Source organism: Myotis nattereri (assembly GCF_964212035.1).
Source record: "Myotis nattereri genome assembly, chromosome: 19".
Taxonomy (NCBI): Eukaryota; Metazoa; Chordata; class Mammalia; order Chiroptera; family Vespertilionidae; genus Myotis; species Myotis nattereri.
Genome location: NC_138095.1, coordinates 7,560,810 through 7,579,984, shown reverse-complemented (window position 1 = coordinate 7,579,984; position 19,175 = coordinate 7,560,810). Strand labels below are relative to the sequence as shown.

The following is a 19,175-nucleotide window of genomic DNA, read 5'->3' as shown; positions in this document are numbered from 1 at the left end:
ATGAAAAAAATATCTGGGTGGTAAAAACAGTTTTAAAAGTATAAAATTGCTTTCTCATAAAATTATAATAGTGTAGTTGCTAATTTGTAAATAAAAAACACTACACTCTAGCCTGGCCATCGTGGCTCAGTGGTTGAGCGTTGACCTATGAACCAGGAGGTCATTGGTTCGATTTCCGGTCAGAGTACATGTCCGGGTTGTAGGCACGATCCCCAGAAGGGGGCGTGCAGGAGGCAGCTGACCAATTATTCTCATCATTGATGTTTCTCTCTCTCTCCATCTCCCTTCCTCTCTGAAATCAATAAAAATATATATTTTTTAAAAAACCACTCTGTGGCCACAATGTTTTGGCTATCCATGGACTGGTACTTGTTGAGAATTTACTGTGGTCCAGGCACTAAACTAAATGCTTCACCCGTATGTGCACCATTCATCCTCAACTATGTAAGAGAGACTCTAAATATGCTCTCTCAAGGCTGCTTAGAGATTCTGTCAAACATCTATCTTCAAAAGGATATTCAAATATGTATCATGCTGGTGTCCGTTAATCATTTTTGGAGGGTGATCCTTATAATCTAACAACAAACTGGGGGCAGGCAATAGTTATCAGCCATGACTCTAAGACCTTGCAGTCATAGCCAGAGTGTAGGCTCTCTCCAAGGTGTGGTCAATAAAGATAAGAAAATCACAAACTATGTCCCTTGGAAGAGACCAAATGGTTTCCATTTTTGAACCCCAAGTACAATTTTTCATATAAAAATAAAAAAATACAGATACATTCTACACTTGTCTATGAACTTAAGTTTGAATGGACGAACTGATGTGATGTCTAATTAATGAAACTGACAAGAAGAGATTTACCTGGCATCACTACAAAGGACCCCTGGGGCTCCATGGCAACCAGGCAGGCACTAAGGATAGAAGGAGAGTCTGTGGCAGAGATTCCACACATCCGGCACATGTCCTTGAGCCGTTTACTGATTGTCTGCAGTGAACATTCTCCAAGGAGGATACTCCAATCTGAAACCAAGTACCACAGTTACACGCAGTCTTTACACATTCATGTTGCTGTGAGGTTTGAGTGTTTACCAGTGTTGCCTGGTAAGTGAATTTCCAGGATTGGGCCCTACTGGGAATGTGGCTTCCCACAGGTTCCTCTCCTTGCTATGAAGAACACGTTACCTGACCTTTATTACACTTCATTAACAAAGAAATAAAGGTCTACTATTCTGTAGACTGCAGCCATGTCTGAAATGGCCTGTGAGCATCCAGGACAGACCCAGGTACTAGTAGATTTATACACTTCAGATGCTCTCTGGTGAGGCCACCAGTCTGTTCTTCCCTCCTCCACCTTCCCCAGGTCTGGTTCTTTCACAGCCCCTATCAGCACTTTCTTCAGAGGTGAGTACCATTGGGAAAACCGGTTTTGTTTACTGCTTTCTGTAGACTGGTTGTTTCCACGAAAGGCAAGCAGCAGCAGAAGCGAGGGGGAGCCTTTCTTAGAAAGCCCCAAAGCACTGACAAACAATGGGTGTGAGTGAAGTGCTCCAAGTGAAGCTGCAATAATTACGCAGATTAAAAGTTGGCATAAATTTTCTTTCTAATATCTGTGTACTGCCCCCAAACAAATGGCATTATATCGTCTCAGAGAGCTGTTAGGGTTATGTTAACTCTGGGAAATGAAAAGACGTGGTCACACTCCTGCCACCATGTCCCTGACGAAATGCCACTCCTGCAGGCTTCTCTAGCTCTATATGTTTTCAAACAAGCAGTTCTCTCCTGAAAGAGAAGGTGAAAGGAAAAAATTTTCCTATTTCATATTCCTAATGAACCTCAAACTGAAGTGGCTGAAATAAAAGTGGCCAGGAACACAAAGCAGTATTTTTTAAAACCACAGAAAAATAAAACAGATTAAGTTTTGTATTTAAAAATCAAATAAGAAGAAAAAGGTGGTATAAGTATTTCTATCACAAACACTCTGGTGATAAAGAACAGAAATTCACCAAGCTGACTGAAATCTACAGGCTCCTGTCTGATACCATCCCATCGAAGCAATGTGTGCAGACCTCCGATCCCTGAAGGAAGAGGCCATAGGTCAGTAAACTGATTTCCTGTGTGCTAGGCTCTTCTCCGTGTTTTCATTCCTTGAAAGCACATTTTCTTTCAGTCACACTTACACATTTCCCCTCTCAGAGACAAGAGGAGTGTGCCCTTCTAATAAATCATACAGGGAAGGCAATGGCCTAATAATTTCGCAAAACACTAAGTGATGAGGCTACATTTTGATCCCCTCTTCTTCTTCTCTATTATATTCTAACTTTCCCCAAGGGTTAAGAGTAGCTCAAAACCTTTAAGAAATAAGATTGACTAAAAGGAATACCAGAAGAGAAGATAGGAAATCTGACAGAAATAAAATGATGAACCCCCTAATGTAATAGGCCTCCAGGCTACTGATATCAGATTCATTATAAGTACAATAGTCTTTAAAAAATGAAAAGGGTACATACTATCTTCTATTAGTCTACAATATAATTTATTACTAAAATAATGTATGTACAATGGGTTTCTAAGAGAACATTTATTAATACATATTATATATCTGTACAATTGCTGTAACACCCTAATAACTCACTCAGGCACTTGCTACAATGCAAGTTATATCTGTATCACTTATTTGTGGAATCCCTGAAATAAAATATAAGTTTTATGTAAAAAAAAAAATAACATGTGCACCAGTACAAGCGTCAATAAACCATGGTCCCAATGCCAATTCCTGCCCGCCAAGTTTTTGTAAATAAAGTTTTATTGGAACACAGCCTCGCCTATTTACTAAGGTGTTGTCTATGGCTGCTCTGAAGTTACAATGGCAGAGTTTAGTAGTTGTAACAGTGACCAGCTAGCTTGTAAAATAAAAAATATTTACTATCTGGCCCTTTATAAAGAAAGTTTGCTTTTCTGCTCTAATACACATGCAAGCACAAAACCACCTGTTTTTGCTTTTGTGCTGACCTTAGAAAAAGAAACCTCTCCCATCTCTATGCATATACTGAACTTTTTATAGATGTGTCATTAATTAGTAAGACTTCTGAAAGAAAGCTAGGCTTTTAAAACTGTACAAGTAGCTGCATTAGGTTAGTAAATGAGCTGGGCTTAAGGTTTGGCAAGACAGCTGCTAGTGGTCAACTGTGTTACGTTAGTTACTTTCAGTGCTTTGTGACGGTTGTATTTGCAAGAAATGATAAGCAGTTGGTATATATATCTGGGAATTCAGCTTCCAGACCGAAGAATATCAGAAAGTGGCAAGGTGAATAAAGACCGTTCCAATTTACAACCACTAGTCTTTTTAAATCAGGGTTATCTTGATATTGTGCTGCCAAAGCAAAATCTAGAAATACAAAACTTGTCTCTGTCAACCACTAAAATAAAGAACAAAAAAAATTGAAAACTGTTCTTATATATGACTTCTTCTATCATTAGTAACCTCTGACATAAAATCTGTGTTAAAACTGACTTGTACTTTTCTTTGAATCAATATTAAAAAAGCATTAGAAATTCTAATATACTGAATATGCTTTTTATATTAATAAAACATTCTCTGTTTTATACAGTGGGGTTCACTATTTAAGATTTTCTTTGATTGAGTACATGGTTTTGTTGCCAATGAAAAGTTTAAAAACCGCTGGTTTCTTGTACACTTAAAAAAATGTGAAAATATAATCTGCTTTATTCTTACTACCAATTCTACAATTTTCTCCCTCAGCTCAATTAATGCATCAGCTCAGCCCTTTTCCATTGTTTCTTGTGCATATTGCCTTCAAGAATTTCTCACCTTTAAGCTCCCCATGGCCAAGACGCCCGAGTCGCCCAATAACAACTCTCCAGGGTAGAGATGTCATTTGGACAATACCTATGCACCATTCCCATAACTTCTGCAGTCCAATTTTACGTGCAGACACTTTACTCTTCCGTGATCTAAACAAGAAAAAAATGGGGAAAAGGTCCCCAAATGAATCAAAGTTATCACTCGGACAAAACCAACAGGATTCCAAAGAACCCACCCACATAGTACCCAATGCATTTAGAAAGAGAAATGAGAAAGATTTATATCTCAAAAAGGCACAGCATCACTTTACATGCACCACAAACACCAAGGTTGCTCACCTGTTTGGTAAAGCAATATTTACAATGCAGGTTTCTAGTAACTCCCCATGGAGGTCAGTGCAGGAAGCCAAAAGCCAGCGCTGGTCATGAGACAAACAATAGCCCACAAAGAGCACATTGTATTTCTGGCTCGCTTCACCAAGTATCTCTCCCAGCTCTGTCTGCTTGTCTTTGTTTGGGGCCTCTGTCTGCTTGTCTTTGATTGGGGCCAATATAAAAGGAGGGGAGTAAAGCTGGATTGGGCTGGGCCGCTGAAATCAAAATCAAAATCAATATCAGCACAAAGCCACTCAACTTCATGTTTACAACACAACCCAGAGCAGCACTGAATGAAACCAAGAGGGAATAATGGTAACAGACTGGCCCCCACCAACACCATATATATAAACAGCAATGAAAACACAGGCACCGAAAAGACTGTTTAATGATAGAAGCTAGGGCATCCAACCAAACCAATGTTTCCTTATTAAAAGAAATAACTATTTTAGAAAGTAAACTGGCCCAACCTCATTAGTCATTAGAAAAGTGGAAATTAAAACCATAATGAGACACCACCACACACCCACCAGAATGTCTGAAATAAAAAAGACAGACAACACCAAGTATTGTTCACAATAGTGTTAATCATATAAGCTGCAAACAGAAAATGGCCTAAATACCCATCAACAGTACTAGTAAGATGAATGATACGTTGTGATATAGACGCACAACCAGAATATTAAACAGCAAAGGAAATAAAAAAACTACCACTAAAAGCAACAAAAAGGATGAATCTCAACACTGAATAAAAGAAGCCAGACACAAAAGGTTATAAATTATATGATTCAATTTATATAAAAGTCAAAAAATAGACAAAACTATGTTGTTGTAAGTTGGAGTAGTGATTACTGCTGGACTGACAGGAAGGGACCAGAAGGGAGAGCTTTTGGGGTGCTTGTTACATGGTATGTTTACTTAGTAAAATTCATCAAGCAGTACACTTAGGATTACTTTTCAGCTTGTATATTATACTTGTGTGTGTGTGTAATTTAAGAAATCAAAGCAATAGCTGTTATCCAAGACAAACATTTTAGATAAACTGTGACAAAATTTAATCATCGACTTTTCAATATTTAACAAACAACATCTATGCTATGACATGGATGAACCTCAAATACTATGCTAAATGAAAGAAGCCAGACATAAAAGACGATATACTGTATGATTCCATTTATATAAAATGTCCGGAACAGGCAACCCATAGAGACAGAAAGTAGATTAGTTGTTGCCAGGAGCTGGAGGAAGTGCAAAATGAGGAGTGACTGCAAATAGGTATAAAGTTTCTTTCTGAATTGATGAAATGTTCTAAAGTTAGGCAGCGATGATAGCTGCAAACTCTGCGAATAAACTAAAAATCATTGAACTATATAATTTTTAAAAGGTGATTTTTATATGTGAATTATGTTTCAATAATAATAATTAAAAAAAGAGTCCAGTCAAGGCTGCCTGAAAAGTTTTGTGTGAAACAGGTTAAGTGTCAAATATATGAGGTGCAATAAAAAAAGAAAAATAAATATCTGAGATGCAATAGACAGCTTGTGATAAGTCACCAGGTAACATATTCTTCCCAAACCCTGTTTATAAGATGCTGGATGTTCTATGAAAAACAAAAGTGATACTAGTGGAAGATTTCTTCTAAAACTTGCATGATAAATACTAAGATACAGTCTTCCTTATGTGGAAACGTGCTTGCATGAGACTGTACCACTGTGGAGAGTTAGACTTCCGAGAAGCAGGGGCCTGGTGGTTTGGTTCCCCACCCGCTGCATCCTCATCACCTAGTACAGGGCCTGGCGCACAGCAGACACTTGGCTTTGTTTAATGAATGAAAGGCGGTATTCTAGCTGCAGACTGAGGGAGAGGCAGCATTTGGCAATTCATCATTACTGCAATGCAAGTAAAAATGTACAAACCTCAGTAACTATTCATAACGTTTGGTTTTCTTTTGTTTTTAATAAACTCAAGTGATTTATTTCCCTCTTCCTGTTTCAAAGCAAAAGGGAAAAAAGCACATTTTTTCACTTATTTTCTTCTAAGCCTCACTTTATCTCATAAACTCCTGATGGCACTCTGCCACAAAGTTATAATCTTTAAAAATGTTACATCATGCCTTGGGATATCCTTTACTCTCCTCTATGAAAATGCGGAATACTATTAATTACCATTTGAAGTTGTGATAAATTCTTATCAAAGCATAAGAAATGACTGCATCTGAACTGTGGAATAACCACAAGAAGTAAAAAAAATAAGTTTATAAAGAAATGCAGTAACTCATAATTTCTGAGGCAAAATAAGAAACAGAAAAAAAAAACTGATTTTTTTAATTTTAGAAAAGCTAATAGAGAAAATAGATGAACTGCTCACAAAAATAAAGATTCAAACTCAAAAGAATAAAACTGCCAAATACAGAAATTTTATATAATCCAGAAAGAATGTAGGTTGTCAGCTAAGCAGCTTCCTCTCCAGGGACCAAGCTGACGTGAACCAAGTTACAACAAATGCAGTATTATCTAGAGTTGCATCATTTTTCCATTTCTAAGTTTTTACTTATTGAAGGGAAAGCATTTTATAGGGTTTTCAAAAAACCCCCCAAAACACAAACACTCTTTCACTATCAACTAAAATCAGCAGTTTTGTTGGCTTTCACTAACAGGTAATCTTCCATGCAATACATTTGTGGGAACTACCTTCTGAAGGCTTTGAACATGTTAAACTTTGCCCTGTGCATCTACCTTCAGTGAAAGGAGGTTAGGAAAACAACAGAAGTGCACAACTTTGTTTAAAACAGCTTGGTTTTGGTGTTTTGGAATTCCCCATGAGGTGCATATCTGTGGGAGGTAGTTACTAAGATGGAGAGAAAAAGCATTTATTTGTAACAGAAGCCCTGAGAGGAGAGGAGAAGAAAGGAGTGCATCAGAAAAGGAGGGGCCCTTATGAAATAAACACCCACACAAACTGCTGATCAAGAGAGAACTGGAGAAGGTAGAAAGTTAGTGACTGAAGACACAGATTAGGTTCAAAAAATAAAGAACAAGGTAAATATAGGAGAGGCAAACATAAGTAAAAGTAATAGACATATTGTTGCCTTAGGTCCTAGATCAAAAAACAGCAAGAGTTTGCTTGCTTCTTTCTCAAAAAACCTTACGAGTTCAGAGGAGTCTCTCTTTTATTTGACTTAAGGATTTAACTACCATTCTTAAATAAAGGAGGAACAAATTCAGCTACCGACTCCCCTGGCTTTCTGCAAAGGTCTGCCCTGCTACTACCCACCTCCGGATTCTTGAGGGTCATCTCAATGCTGGCGGCAGGCCCGAACCCTGTGAGGGACTTAATGTGGATCTGTGTAGGCAGAGGTCGCCTGCACTGGCAGTACACTGAAAATGCCATGGACTTCAAGTATTGAATGTAGAAAACTTGTTCATCCTTCATTGTCTGCAGCATGGACTGGCAAGGCACAATCTACAGACACAAACACAAATAAAACTAGAAACTGAGATCAAACATGCTAACAAGAAAGTTGAAAATGAAATGGCAGGAATTCTTAACTTGAATGGGGAAGAGAATTTTAGTTGTAAAATATATGAATGCCAAACATAATATAATCAATCTTAATTCCTTTCAGTGACATAAAATCCTGTATTCCAAATGTACACAAGCAATTTAAGAAGAGGTGCCACTGTGTTGGTCAAGTTACACTGTCACTTAGAAATAACCCTGCTCCTATTTTAGGGGTAAATTATTAATGTACTGTATCTATGTCCCCAATTTTAAAACTTTTTAAAATAGATTTATCATTTATATACACACACATAGGGTGCATAGCATCTTTGGAATTATTGTCTAATCATTTGAGAAACAAATGTCAAAACAATAAAACTACTAACAACCTATTCTGGTAACTTTAATTTTGACCTTTTAATTCTATAAGATACTTTATTTAAAGTAACAGTAAAACAAAACCCAAGCAACTAAGGCATTGTTTTCTACCTATTAAATTATAAAATTAAAAACAATTATTATGCCGTCAAGCTGTCAAGGGTGCGGTGAAAATGGGCATGCTCACTCATGATGAAAAAAGTGTAAGCAAGTAGAACTTTTTGGGAAAGGAATTTGACAATGCTTATCAGAATCTATAGCTAGGAATCTACTTTAAGAAATGACCTGAAATGTGAGAAAGATATTATACATGAAGATGTTTGTTATGGCTTTATTTATAACAGTAAAAAAGTGGAAGCAAATTAAGTAACTGTACAGGCTTGATTAGATAAAAAAGATATGCAGTCATTAAAAATGTTGCTGTGAAAATTTTAAATAACATGAAAAAATATTCATGAATAGCATTAAATACAAAAAGAATATCCTATATAATAAAAGGCTAATATGCAAATTGACCAAACAGCGGAACGACCGGTCGGTTGCTCAATGCAGGAGCTGCCCCCTGGTGGTCAGAGTGCTCCCACAGGGGGAGTGCAGCTCAGCCAGAAGCTGGGCTCACGGCTGGTGAGCGCAGTGGTGGTGGCGGGAGACTCTCCTGCCTCTGCGGCAGCGCTAAGGGTGTCCGACTGACGGCTTAGGCCAGCTCCCCATGAAGCCATCAGTTGGACATCCTCTGAGGGCTCCCAGACTGCAAGAAGGCGCAGGCCAGGCTGAGGGGACCCCCTCCCCCCCGAGTGCACAAATTTTGTGTACCGGGCCTCTATTAAGTTATATTAAGTGTGATCTCAACTGGGTAAACAAACATACAGAAAAAAGGCTAGAAATACACCAAAATGGTAATGAAGGCTGAATCAAATGTACTTCCAATTATTTAAAAAATCATGAACTTGTATTTATTTTCATATAACTAGTAAACAAGAACAAAGGCAAAAAAATAAACTTGCAAATACTTACCTGGAGAATGAAAGAATTTCTCATATGCTCAGGTAAATTATCCAGCATCTCTGTGTAGCAGCGCATCAAACTCAACAGCCAAAAGTTTCCAGAGGTAGAGTCTTCCTCTGCAGTGTAGGTGAAGGGGTCCACCATGTAAATGACAACAGCTGGAGGATAGGCCTGGCTGTCTGCGGAGTCAGGCTCCGTGGGAATTCCTATTCTCTCCCTCTCTGTAACACTGCAGAGAAAGTCACTTATGAGATGCAAAAGTAAACATAAATGATATAAAAATAAAGTCGAGTCTAGTGCACACCGACTCCTTGGGCAATGATTACAGATGAAATGTAACATTAACATGTGTCATATTACTGAAATAAAGGCAAACCAAGCCAGTTAGCACTCAAGATAGATATAAATGACAGTAACTGCCTCTAAATGGGAGATCTCTTTTTTCCTGTAGCTGTAGTCTACAAAGATGGTTTATAATACTATTATATTAACAGTAATAGCTTACTTTTATCCATACATTATATTCATATAGTAACAAATATGTTAATAGTAATAGCTTACTATTAAGCTAATCTATATATATAAAAGTATAATATGCAAATCGACCGGGTGGCGGAACAACCGGTCTCTATGATGTGCACTGACCACCAGGGGGCAGACGCTCAATGCAGGAGCTGCCCACAGCCCATAGGCCCCAATTGCCTGATTGGGGCCTGCCAGCCAACCTCTCAGTCCCTCCCCCCAGGTTGGCAGGCTCTGATAACCCGATGGGGAATGGGGAACTGGGGGTGGGTGGCGGCGGACGCGGATGGTGGGAGGTGGAGCCAGCTGCCAGCAGCTGGGGAAGATCGACCCTGATTGCAGGCCTGGCCTAGGGACTGTGCACAAATTTCATGTGCCAGGCCTCTAGTAAGTTTAATAATAAATTAAATATGTAAGTTAGTTTATAAGAAGTCTCATATTTTTAAAAATATATATTTGTATTGCTTTCAGAGAGGAAGGAAGAGGGAGAGAGAGAAACATCAATGATGAGAGAATCATTGATCGGCTGCCTCCTGCATGCCCCCGAATGGGGATCGAGTCCACAACCTGGGCATGTGCCCTTGACCGGAATCAAACCTGGGATCTTTCAGTTCGCAGGCTGATGCTCTATCCACTGAGCCAAACTGGCTAGGGCAAGAAGTCTCATATTTCTTAACACTGAAGCTGCTGATTAACAGCTGTTATTTTCTCTTGTGAAGAAGAAAATCAGAGTCCTTTACTGGATTTAGAGACTCTCGAGGTTGATGGGGAGAGAAGGGTATAGAAGAAAAGTAGGTAAGAGTCCACACGGAAGCCACCCACCTCAATCAATGAGTAACATACCTTTCTTGTCCGTCCTGTGAGGGCTGAGAGGAGCTCTGCCCAGGCTCAGGGTCTCCACCACAGCCTATGTTCCCTTGCGTTCTATCAGCAGAACTGGACCCAGTGCTGGGGTTCTGCCCTCCAACACTACCACTGAATCCTGACGAAGAGGTAGTGCCTAGCTGGCTAATGACGGGAGCAGAGGCAGACGATGAGACCGGTGGCACGGTGGAACCAGATGTGGAACTACTTGCTGCAGGGTTTGCAGAACTGCCATTGGAGGTGGGATTAAATGCACCGCCAGCGGAGGGAGCTGCTGACCCTGCATTTGCAGCTAAAGGTCCAGTGTTCCCAGGAGTAGCTTGTCCCTGTGCTGCTGCTGGTGGGTTCTGGTACTTAGGTGGCGTCAACAGGCTGCTATCGAGCTGCAGAGTGGCTAAATAAGGTGCTGAAAGAATATATGTAGAACGACATTAGTGAGGTTCTGCAGTGTTAGACAAAAGAAACTCAGAATGGTCACTTTTTTTAAAACTATGCTTTCAGGCTGCAATATTCTGGTTACGACACCCAAAATGCCATCTCCACACTTGAACACATGCTTATATATTACACAAACACAGAAATGGACATGGAAATACTTATTATAAATACTGGAAAAGAACCTTGCTTGAAAACAAAGAAAATCATTTATAACGTTTTCCTTTCAGACTGAATCCCTATGCCATCACTGAAAAATGGGAGACCAGCCGTCATGGTATATATTATGCTCTTATGCATATAGGGCTTTATAAGCTTCTTAGATTTTCTTGTGAATCTGGGTTAAAATTAAGCAGTTAATCTTAAGTCATGCTGCTAAGTTTTTGAACTCTGGAGTAAATTAGATATGACTTCTTTAGGCAACTTTAAATAGCTTTTAAAGAACATACATGCACATGAAAGTTAGCATTTAACTAGAATGCAAAAATTAGATCTAAATAAACACAGTAATGGAACATTAGACAAAAGTAATATAATGTTGCACCCTAACAGGTGTGTGTTGGGGTGCAATTTGCTATTTTCTCTCTCAAATTCTACTTTTCCAAATAAATTCCCATTTACCTAGGTGATGGCGGCAAACTTGCGCATAAAGTTTGAGTCTGGAATGATTGTCATTCTCCTCGTTGCTCCACGGCTGGTTAAACCACTCACTCACAAGCTCGTCGGTCAGCTTCTGTGCCACAGTCTTCCCCACACGCATGATCCCATCACGTAGCACTTTGCAGATGGGCTTGTGCTGCCCAAGCCTACACATCTGATACCGCAAACAAGACCATTACTTACGACAGAACGCATCACCTTGTTCAGCACATAGTGTTAGTGAGGCACATTCTGTATCATAAACATGGAGGCATTTTCCTTTTTCTTTTTAGTGTGACCACATGCAACTAACCAACATTATACACTGGTTGGTAATTATTATGTACCCTGATAATACTGCTGTATATTTCTCCAAAACCTTGAGTAGCTGCTCTACAGAAAAATAAGTGTTTCTTCTGAAGAAATGTTTCTGCAGCCCAGCCCGTTCATTCTTCCAGCCTGAGGAAAAACTGCGGAGCACTGACTGCTAGGGGTCCAAAAGGAACTAACAGGTTCCTGCCTACTAAGGCTAACCAAGATATCTGTCCACTCATAACATTTTCCCATAAGATAGCATTAAAATGCATGGGCCATCTGTTAGATTGTTACAGACACTTGGAGATCACCAATAGTAGAGGCCACGGAAATGCTGACCACTTTTATAAAGTAAATGGTTGTTTTAGCATGAGATGCTGTTGTCAATTTCTAGGATGCTAAATGGCAGATAATTAATATACCTGCCAAAAAGTAAACTACTTAACTACCTGCTCACCAGCATGAGAGCCCATATTATTATCCCTTGCTAGAGTTAATGAACTGAAGGCTTACCAAGGCCTACAAAATCTTAAGCAGGTATGTATTGCTGCCAAAAAGATCCGGCAAGCCTTTTATGCTTTGTAACTTATGTGTAGGCTTCATGCACACGAGAATGGCTGGGATTTGAAATTGCTTAGACAAGTTTTCTGTGTTCGGGTATGACTTAATATTATTTTGTATCCATGGGCCAGGCACTGTTTAGAAACTACTGTATCCAAGGGTTTCCGTCAGTGGCTTAACTGATGCCATTACCTAATACGTAGCATCGCCTCATTTCTTTGCAGCAACACATACGTCTACCACTTCATGTGTACTCATGTTTATAGAAAGTGGATGTTCTGCTATGGAATAGTTTTGAAACTCAACTTGGCATCTTATTTAACAACCACATTTGTAATACTTATAATATGCCTGTCACAGTTCTAAACACTTCACAAAATCTCATTAACCAATGTCACCCCAATAAATGTAATAAAAATACTTAATTTAATCTTGCCAAATATGATATCAGAAGTAAAAAGTACAAAGAACTTAGTGTGTGTGTACTTTGGCAGAAGAAATGTGGTACTTTCTCTTCAAAGACAGACATGATTCTAATTTTTCAAAAGTAACAGGAATTTATATACTAAATATATAAAATTATCTACCTGGCTGTTACATTATGATGGTGATTACATTCTTAATGTGTATCCAATTTTCAGTATTAAGATGAATGTAGTGTTAAACAAAACATAACAGGGGCATGATTCATTAAATGTATCTTTTGATTTAGAAATTTTCAAGCTGAACATTTTTATACAGTTCTGCCCTCCCCACAAAAAGAGTAGCCATGCCTTCTTCTTGCACAGCTCATCTTCTGAACTGCCCTTTCCCCTGGTGAACAATCCTTTCAAACCTGAACACATCAATGGGGGAAAACAGCTAACAGGATTTAAGATGTGTGGTAAGGCTAGTAAAGGAAAGTCTTCTAAATCTAATGAAATATAAAGCAAGATGGAAACGCAATTTATTTCTAGAAAAACTTCCCAACTTAATTCTTTCCTTCATCTTCCAACTAATTGCAAATTTTCTTTAAGAACTACTTTGAAGACATTTATTCTTTAAAATTTAGTCATAACCAGAGACAATATGAGGACTCATGTCAAAGAAATGGTTACCAAGTCTTCCTCACCTCATATACAGCGCTCAAGTCCCTGAAGAAAGTTTTGGCTCCTTCGAGCAAGGCCTCGTTTTCTGGACACACCACAATATAGGCAACATCACGGTGGCCCCCATATGGGTCCAACAACAGCCTCTCCCAAAACGGCAAGGAGAATGGCGAGATGGTGAGGAAGTCCTTGTCATAGCCTACCAGCAGGGTGGGGATGGGCAACGGCTCAGGAGATTCTTCTGAACCTAAAACAACAGTGCAGTTTAGGAAGGGGCCTGGGAGTCTGACTCCCACAGCTGAACCATTTGGAAGTTCCTGGTGCCCTCGTCTTAATTCTGGCAGCAGGAATTTCACCGTAGGTTGACATGATACTCTCATTAAATGGCCCCTGAAGAACAACTTAATTAAATGAGTCTGAACATGTTCTAACGGTTCAGTCGGAGGGCAGAACAGAAGAAGCTGAAGGTCATTTTGCAGCAGCACTACGTCACTTCCTCTGAGGTAAGTGTCATAATCGGGACCTTGACAAAACCAGTTCAGAAGTTCATCCAAATGAAAATGCCACGAAGACAAGGAAGAGGAGACTCTAACAAATGCTCTACTTGGGGACTATTTCCCTCATTGACCCTGATTACGCCACCAATGTTTAGAAAGCTTAACTCCAACACTGACTTTAGGAAAACAAATGTAAACGTAAGACTGTTTTGTCAGTGAAGCAGTGACTGACTAAGCCGCTTTCCGGAACAGGAAGCTAAGGAGGCGCGGACGGGAGGAGACCGTACCGTAGGTGCCCCGGCCTGCCATCTTGTGGAACTGCTGCCAGGTGAGCGGGCCCTGCACGTGCTGGATGTTCTCCCAGGTCCTGCCCGTGCGCTTCTTCTGGATGGCGTCTTGGAGAAAGGGCTGCAGGGACAGCAGCATACGGACCACATCCTGGGAGGAGAGCATGCTGATGTCTAGCACTGGAACAGACAGGAAGTGAAATAAATGGAAATCATAAAGGAAGACTAGACTGGCACTCTCCTCTTTCTGGCCATCACTCTGGACCTCAGTTATAGTCCATGACAAAGACATTATTAGTGGTAGAGTCTATTTTTAGTTGACTCTAAAATACTTGACTCAGGAGACAGAAGGAAAGAAATTCTTCTACTGAAGTGAAAAAAGTAATTTATTATTATTGGAAAGAACACAATGGAAAATAGGTTACTCTATATAAGTAAAGAGGTTAACTATAGAACTGCTTAAGAGTGGAAAGATGGATAGGCCTGGCTTTTTAAATCGTATAAACCTGTTTCCAAGTTGCTAACCAGGAAAGAGAGCTGCAAACATTTCTTAATTATTGCATAACTTTAATTTATGAACATCAATGGTTAGATTATATGATGAGTGGGGAAAAGGAACTTTAAGGTTTTGAAAACTTTAAAAGATGCTCTTACTATAAAATATTTTCACAAAATGCATATCGAGAAACAAAGCCTTCCCTGCAAGGAGAGGTGCCTGAGAACAGCAGAAGCAGTGATACGACAGGAAGCCACCTGTGCACAGAGGAAGGGCGGGGACTCATGGCTTCTGAACAAACACTCTTCCTTCCAAACTGAGTTGTGGAAGTTGTAAAGATCCTTCTGAGATATCCAGGTAAAGGAGGGGTCCTTGCTAGCAATTTGAAAAACTTCTGAAACTCTATGCAAAACTGTGCATGCATACGTGCATGAACATATGTGCATTTTTCCCCAGGAGAGAAGGGCCATAATGCTCATCAAATTCTCAAAACAACCGGACGAGCTAAATCATTTTAAGGTGAACAGTTCTCAATCTGCACAGCTGGGTTCCTGAAGACCTTTCCTTACTCTTACTTTTCTACTATTAGGAAGGGGCCTGGATGGAAATCTAAGGTTTACCTACCAAAGAAATCCAAGACACAGAGTGCTGAGGGTTCTTAAGATATCTTTAGATTATGTCCGTACATCAAACACAGTTTGCAAATTGGTGGCCATAGTTTTTTTTTTTGTTTTTTTTTTGGGTGTGTGTGTGTGTGGGGGGGGGGGGGGTAAATCTCTCCAGGAAATTTCATATACAAATCTGGATTTCTAGCTTCTCTTGACAAATTGGGAGACCTGGCAACTCGAGCTGAGGTCCACACTCCTGGCACAGCCCCCACGGGCTGGAGCCGAGGAGCAGCTGCCCCTTCAGACAGTTCTCCACGGTTCCTCCTTGGCTGCCTGCCTGAGACTGAAGCAGTGTTCACATCTTTATTTCCAAGCCTGTACTTCTTTTTTTTCTTATAAGTAAAAACAAACAAACAAACACCCAGTAAAGTACTTCTTACTCTATCAAAAGCAGGAGAATGAGAGACTTAGAGAACCAGAGTAAAAGCAGACACAGTCCTTTGTGGACCCTATTTCTGTGCATATGAAATAGAAAGTGTGCAGTGGAAGGACACAATTCAGGGCATTGCTTTGCGCAAATCTGGATCCCCGCATCATTCATTTACATGACCTGTCTGCTACATCCAAGCATCTGAATTTGGAACCCTTGCCTTCCCTACAATAAAAGGTGCTATTCTTCATATGCAAAGATGGCACTACTGTTCCTCCCACACAGACTGCTTTTCTGTCTGAAGGCCACTATCTAGTTAAAAGGAACTACCAAGATAATCATCCTCATTTCTTCAGGGGAAAGACTGCACTTTCTTCATAAATTCATCCAACAGACATTAATTAAAGGTCTAATAAGTATAAGGCACTCTGCTTATACCTAAGCAGTCATAAAAATAAGTATGACTTGAACACTTCCAAGAAGTCTCCCTGCTTAGCCTGCTCAGAAAACACCTGCCATTCTCTACTCCACTGAACTCTGTCCTCTGAACATTCTTTTATTATTCCAGAGTTCAATTTAAGAAGCTCATATAACCTTGTCCCTATAGGACTGAGAGTTGTTCAGAAGCAGGGTTCCCGTTTCATTCATGTAACCCCACCAGCCTGGCCTCTGTCCCTCCCCCATTCTACAGAACCAGCTCTCACGATGGGTACAAGACGATCCTTACCTTAAAAGCTCAGCTGCACTTTAATGCTTGTTGACCACTCTCTTTCTTGAAATGTGGTGACTTGGCAGATTTCACCAAAGCCTGCCCCAGGCCCTGCCCTCATTCTGTGCTCTCCTCTTCAGGGAGCTTTCCTCCTCCCCGGTGCCCCTGTCATCATCTGTGTGGCCCACTACTCTCTTCCCCTGAGCTCCAGGCCCATCAAGTCCCAAGCGTCTACTCCACATCTTTATCTCAAAACTTCCAAAACTCAATTTATGAACTTGCTCCTCAAACCTGGTCTTTCTCCAGTCCACCTACCTATCTCTGAATGACACCACTGTCTGTCCAGGTATACAAGTCACAAACCTGGGTGAAATGTTTAAGATTTTGCTCTCCCTGAACACCCAAGTTCAACCTAGTACCAAGTCCTACAGTACTACTTCCTAAACATCTTTATAATGCTTCCACTTATTTTGCGTTTTCTTTGCTAGGACACTAATCAAGCCAATGTTTCTGATATGGTCTACTACATTACCCTGCTAGTCTCCCCAAATCCACTCTGACATTTTCTAAACCACAGCCCTCATTAGGGTCAGAGTACATTTTTTCTTTTTTAACACAAATCTGATGAAACAATTACACAAACGCATATCATCACTAAGCATTACAAGTGGTGAAAGCATGAAGGAGAGGAATGCTGGGCTGGAGGAAGACTTCCTTGAAGAAGTAACACTTGAGATCTCAATCATGAGTATAAATTAACTGTCCATTATCCAAAATAGATTAGAAATTCCCGAGGGCACGTACCTTATTTCTTTCAGTCAGCATTTTATTCCCCAGTATGCACCACGTTATTGATAATGAATGCATAAGGGAAGGAGAGAGCAAGTTGCTTGACACTCTTAAAGCTCAACTCCAAAAATGAGCTTTTAATAGAAGAGCCAGTGACATGACCAGTAACTACAGGACAAAGTAAAATGTGATCACTGTTACAGAGAGAAAATACTGAGAAAACAGAGGAAGAAGAAAATGACCTGTAACTGGGTAGAAAACCATATGGAAGAAGTAGCATGAAAACTTGACCTAGACGAGTGAGTGGGTTTAAACATGAAAGGCTGTGCAAATTATACTCTTAATGACTTTGATACTCAGCAGTCACAGGCTTCCAATATGAAATGCCTCTATGAATTAATAAAGAGGAAATTTCCACAAAGCAAGTATTCCTCTCCAAAGTTGTTTCAATATAAAACATTCTCTTAGTCCTTAAATTTAGGATGATATCAACATAGTGCTCACTTTAGCTATCTTATTTTTTAAGAAATGAAATTTAAAATTTTGTCAAAGAAAAAGTAAAGAAAGTGTGTAAGCCACTATCACGCCAAGCTCGGCTCCAAAGGGCGTTACTATTCTGGGACACCTACCGTTGCTATGAGGCCAAGAGTGCACAGTGGCACTTCTCACCAGTGCTTCATCCACTTTGCCCCCTGTGGGATTATCCACATACTGCCGCCCTTGCTCCAAGGCATTAAAGCATTCCGTCCAGTAATCATTATTATCTGCTTGCACCCGGTCGTAACTCCAGCTTACGCAGGGAAGAGTTTGGCGATGGTTCGAGGAAATGTAGTCCAGGAAACTCAGTGAAGCAAAAGGTTGTGTGTGTTGGTTCTGGAGGAGGAGGAGAAGGCTTATAGGTGGCTCCTGGGGTTTTCTGGCTGCCTCCATCTGAGGAAGGAAGGTGGTCTGACACATCATTAAGCGCCTCTCTGCAGCCTGACCGATATCAGAATTCTTCCCAAAAATATCCAACTCATCTTCCAGGAAGAGTCCTGAATTGTAACCAAGTTTGCGATTCATAATCGCACTGAACCCACAGGTACAGCGGTACTGGTCCTCGTTGGAAGAATCGGGGATGTAAAGCCCGACATCTGCCCCTTTGATGTTCATGTTGCAGGCACAGATGCAACAGCTGTCAAAGTTTCTGTCTTTAAAGATATTCATCACAGAATCAGAGAGAATCAGGGTGACATAGAGACTGTGGGCTTCTGGAATTGGCTGCATGGTGGCAGGCTCCACAGAGTTAAGGGGCCGCGTGGTAGAGGGGGTAGAGGCTGGTGACCCCTGATCGGTGCTGTCATATTTAACAGACCCTTGACCACTGGCAGTGCCCCCACCTCTGGGAGTTCTTGGGGTCCTGGGGGTTCGTGGCGTGGGGACAGAGAAGCGAGGGGTTGCTGGCGATGGCAGAACTCCTGCTCCACTGTTGCTGGCTGGGGCAGTACTGTTCAACGTCACTGGTGTGTTCATCTGTGGTGTGTTCAGATAGTCTGGGTCTGCTAGGCTCCCGACGCTAGGCACATTGCTGCAAAACACAGACAGCACCAAGTAAGAATCAAAGGCAGGTTGCAGAAGCTGGAATACACACCTATCACCCTGACCTGGGTTGTACATTTCTTATCATTTATGTGTGTTATCGTTTGGTGTACTCAACTTTCTCTTAAAAAAAAAAAAAAAAGGATTCAAAGGAGTCAGTGCAGTATGTGGGAAAGCAAAAAGTGAGGAATGAAGAAAAAAATCAATATGGCACTTTCCTTTTACTCATTCCATATTGAAGCAATCCTCATCTAAATCTTTTGAGGAAACTTTTAG

At 40.4% G+C, this 19,175-nt stretch overlaps 1 protein-coding gene across 1 annotated transcript in view; it reads right to left on the bottom strand.

Moving 5' to 3' along the window:
• The window catches only part of MED13L (mediator complex subunit 13L), a 286,536-nt gene that overhangs the window by 10,154 nt on the left and 257,207 nt on the right, over positions 1 to 19,175 (bottom strand). The window contains exons 17-26 of the mRNA XM_081113924.1: positions 17,951 to 18,888; positions 14,290 to 14,469; positions 13,529 to 13,752; positions 11,524 to 11,716; positions 10,447 to 10,873; positions 9,091 to 9,310; positions 7,471 to 7,659; positions 4,162 to 4,412; positions 3,830 to 3,972; positions 862 to 1,020 (exon numbers count right to left, since the gene is read on the bottom strand). Of these exons, the coding sequence (XP_080970050.1) occupies positions 862 to 1,020; positions 3,830 to 3,972; positions 4,162 to 4,412; positions 7,471 to 7,659; positions 9,091 to 9,310; positions 10,447 to 10,873; positions 11,524 to 11,716; positions 13,529 to 13,752; positions 14,290 to 14,469; positions 17,951 to 18,888 (2,924 nt within the window). The remainder of the gene's footprint in view (positions 1 to 861; positions 1,021 to 3,829; positions 3,973 to 4,161; positions 4,413 to 7,470; positions 7,660 to 9,090; positions 9,311 to 10,446; positions 10,874 to 11,523; positions 11,717 to 13,528; positions 13,753 to 14,289; positions 14,470 to 17,950; positions 18,889 to 19,175) is intronic.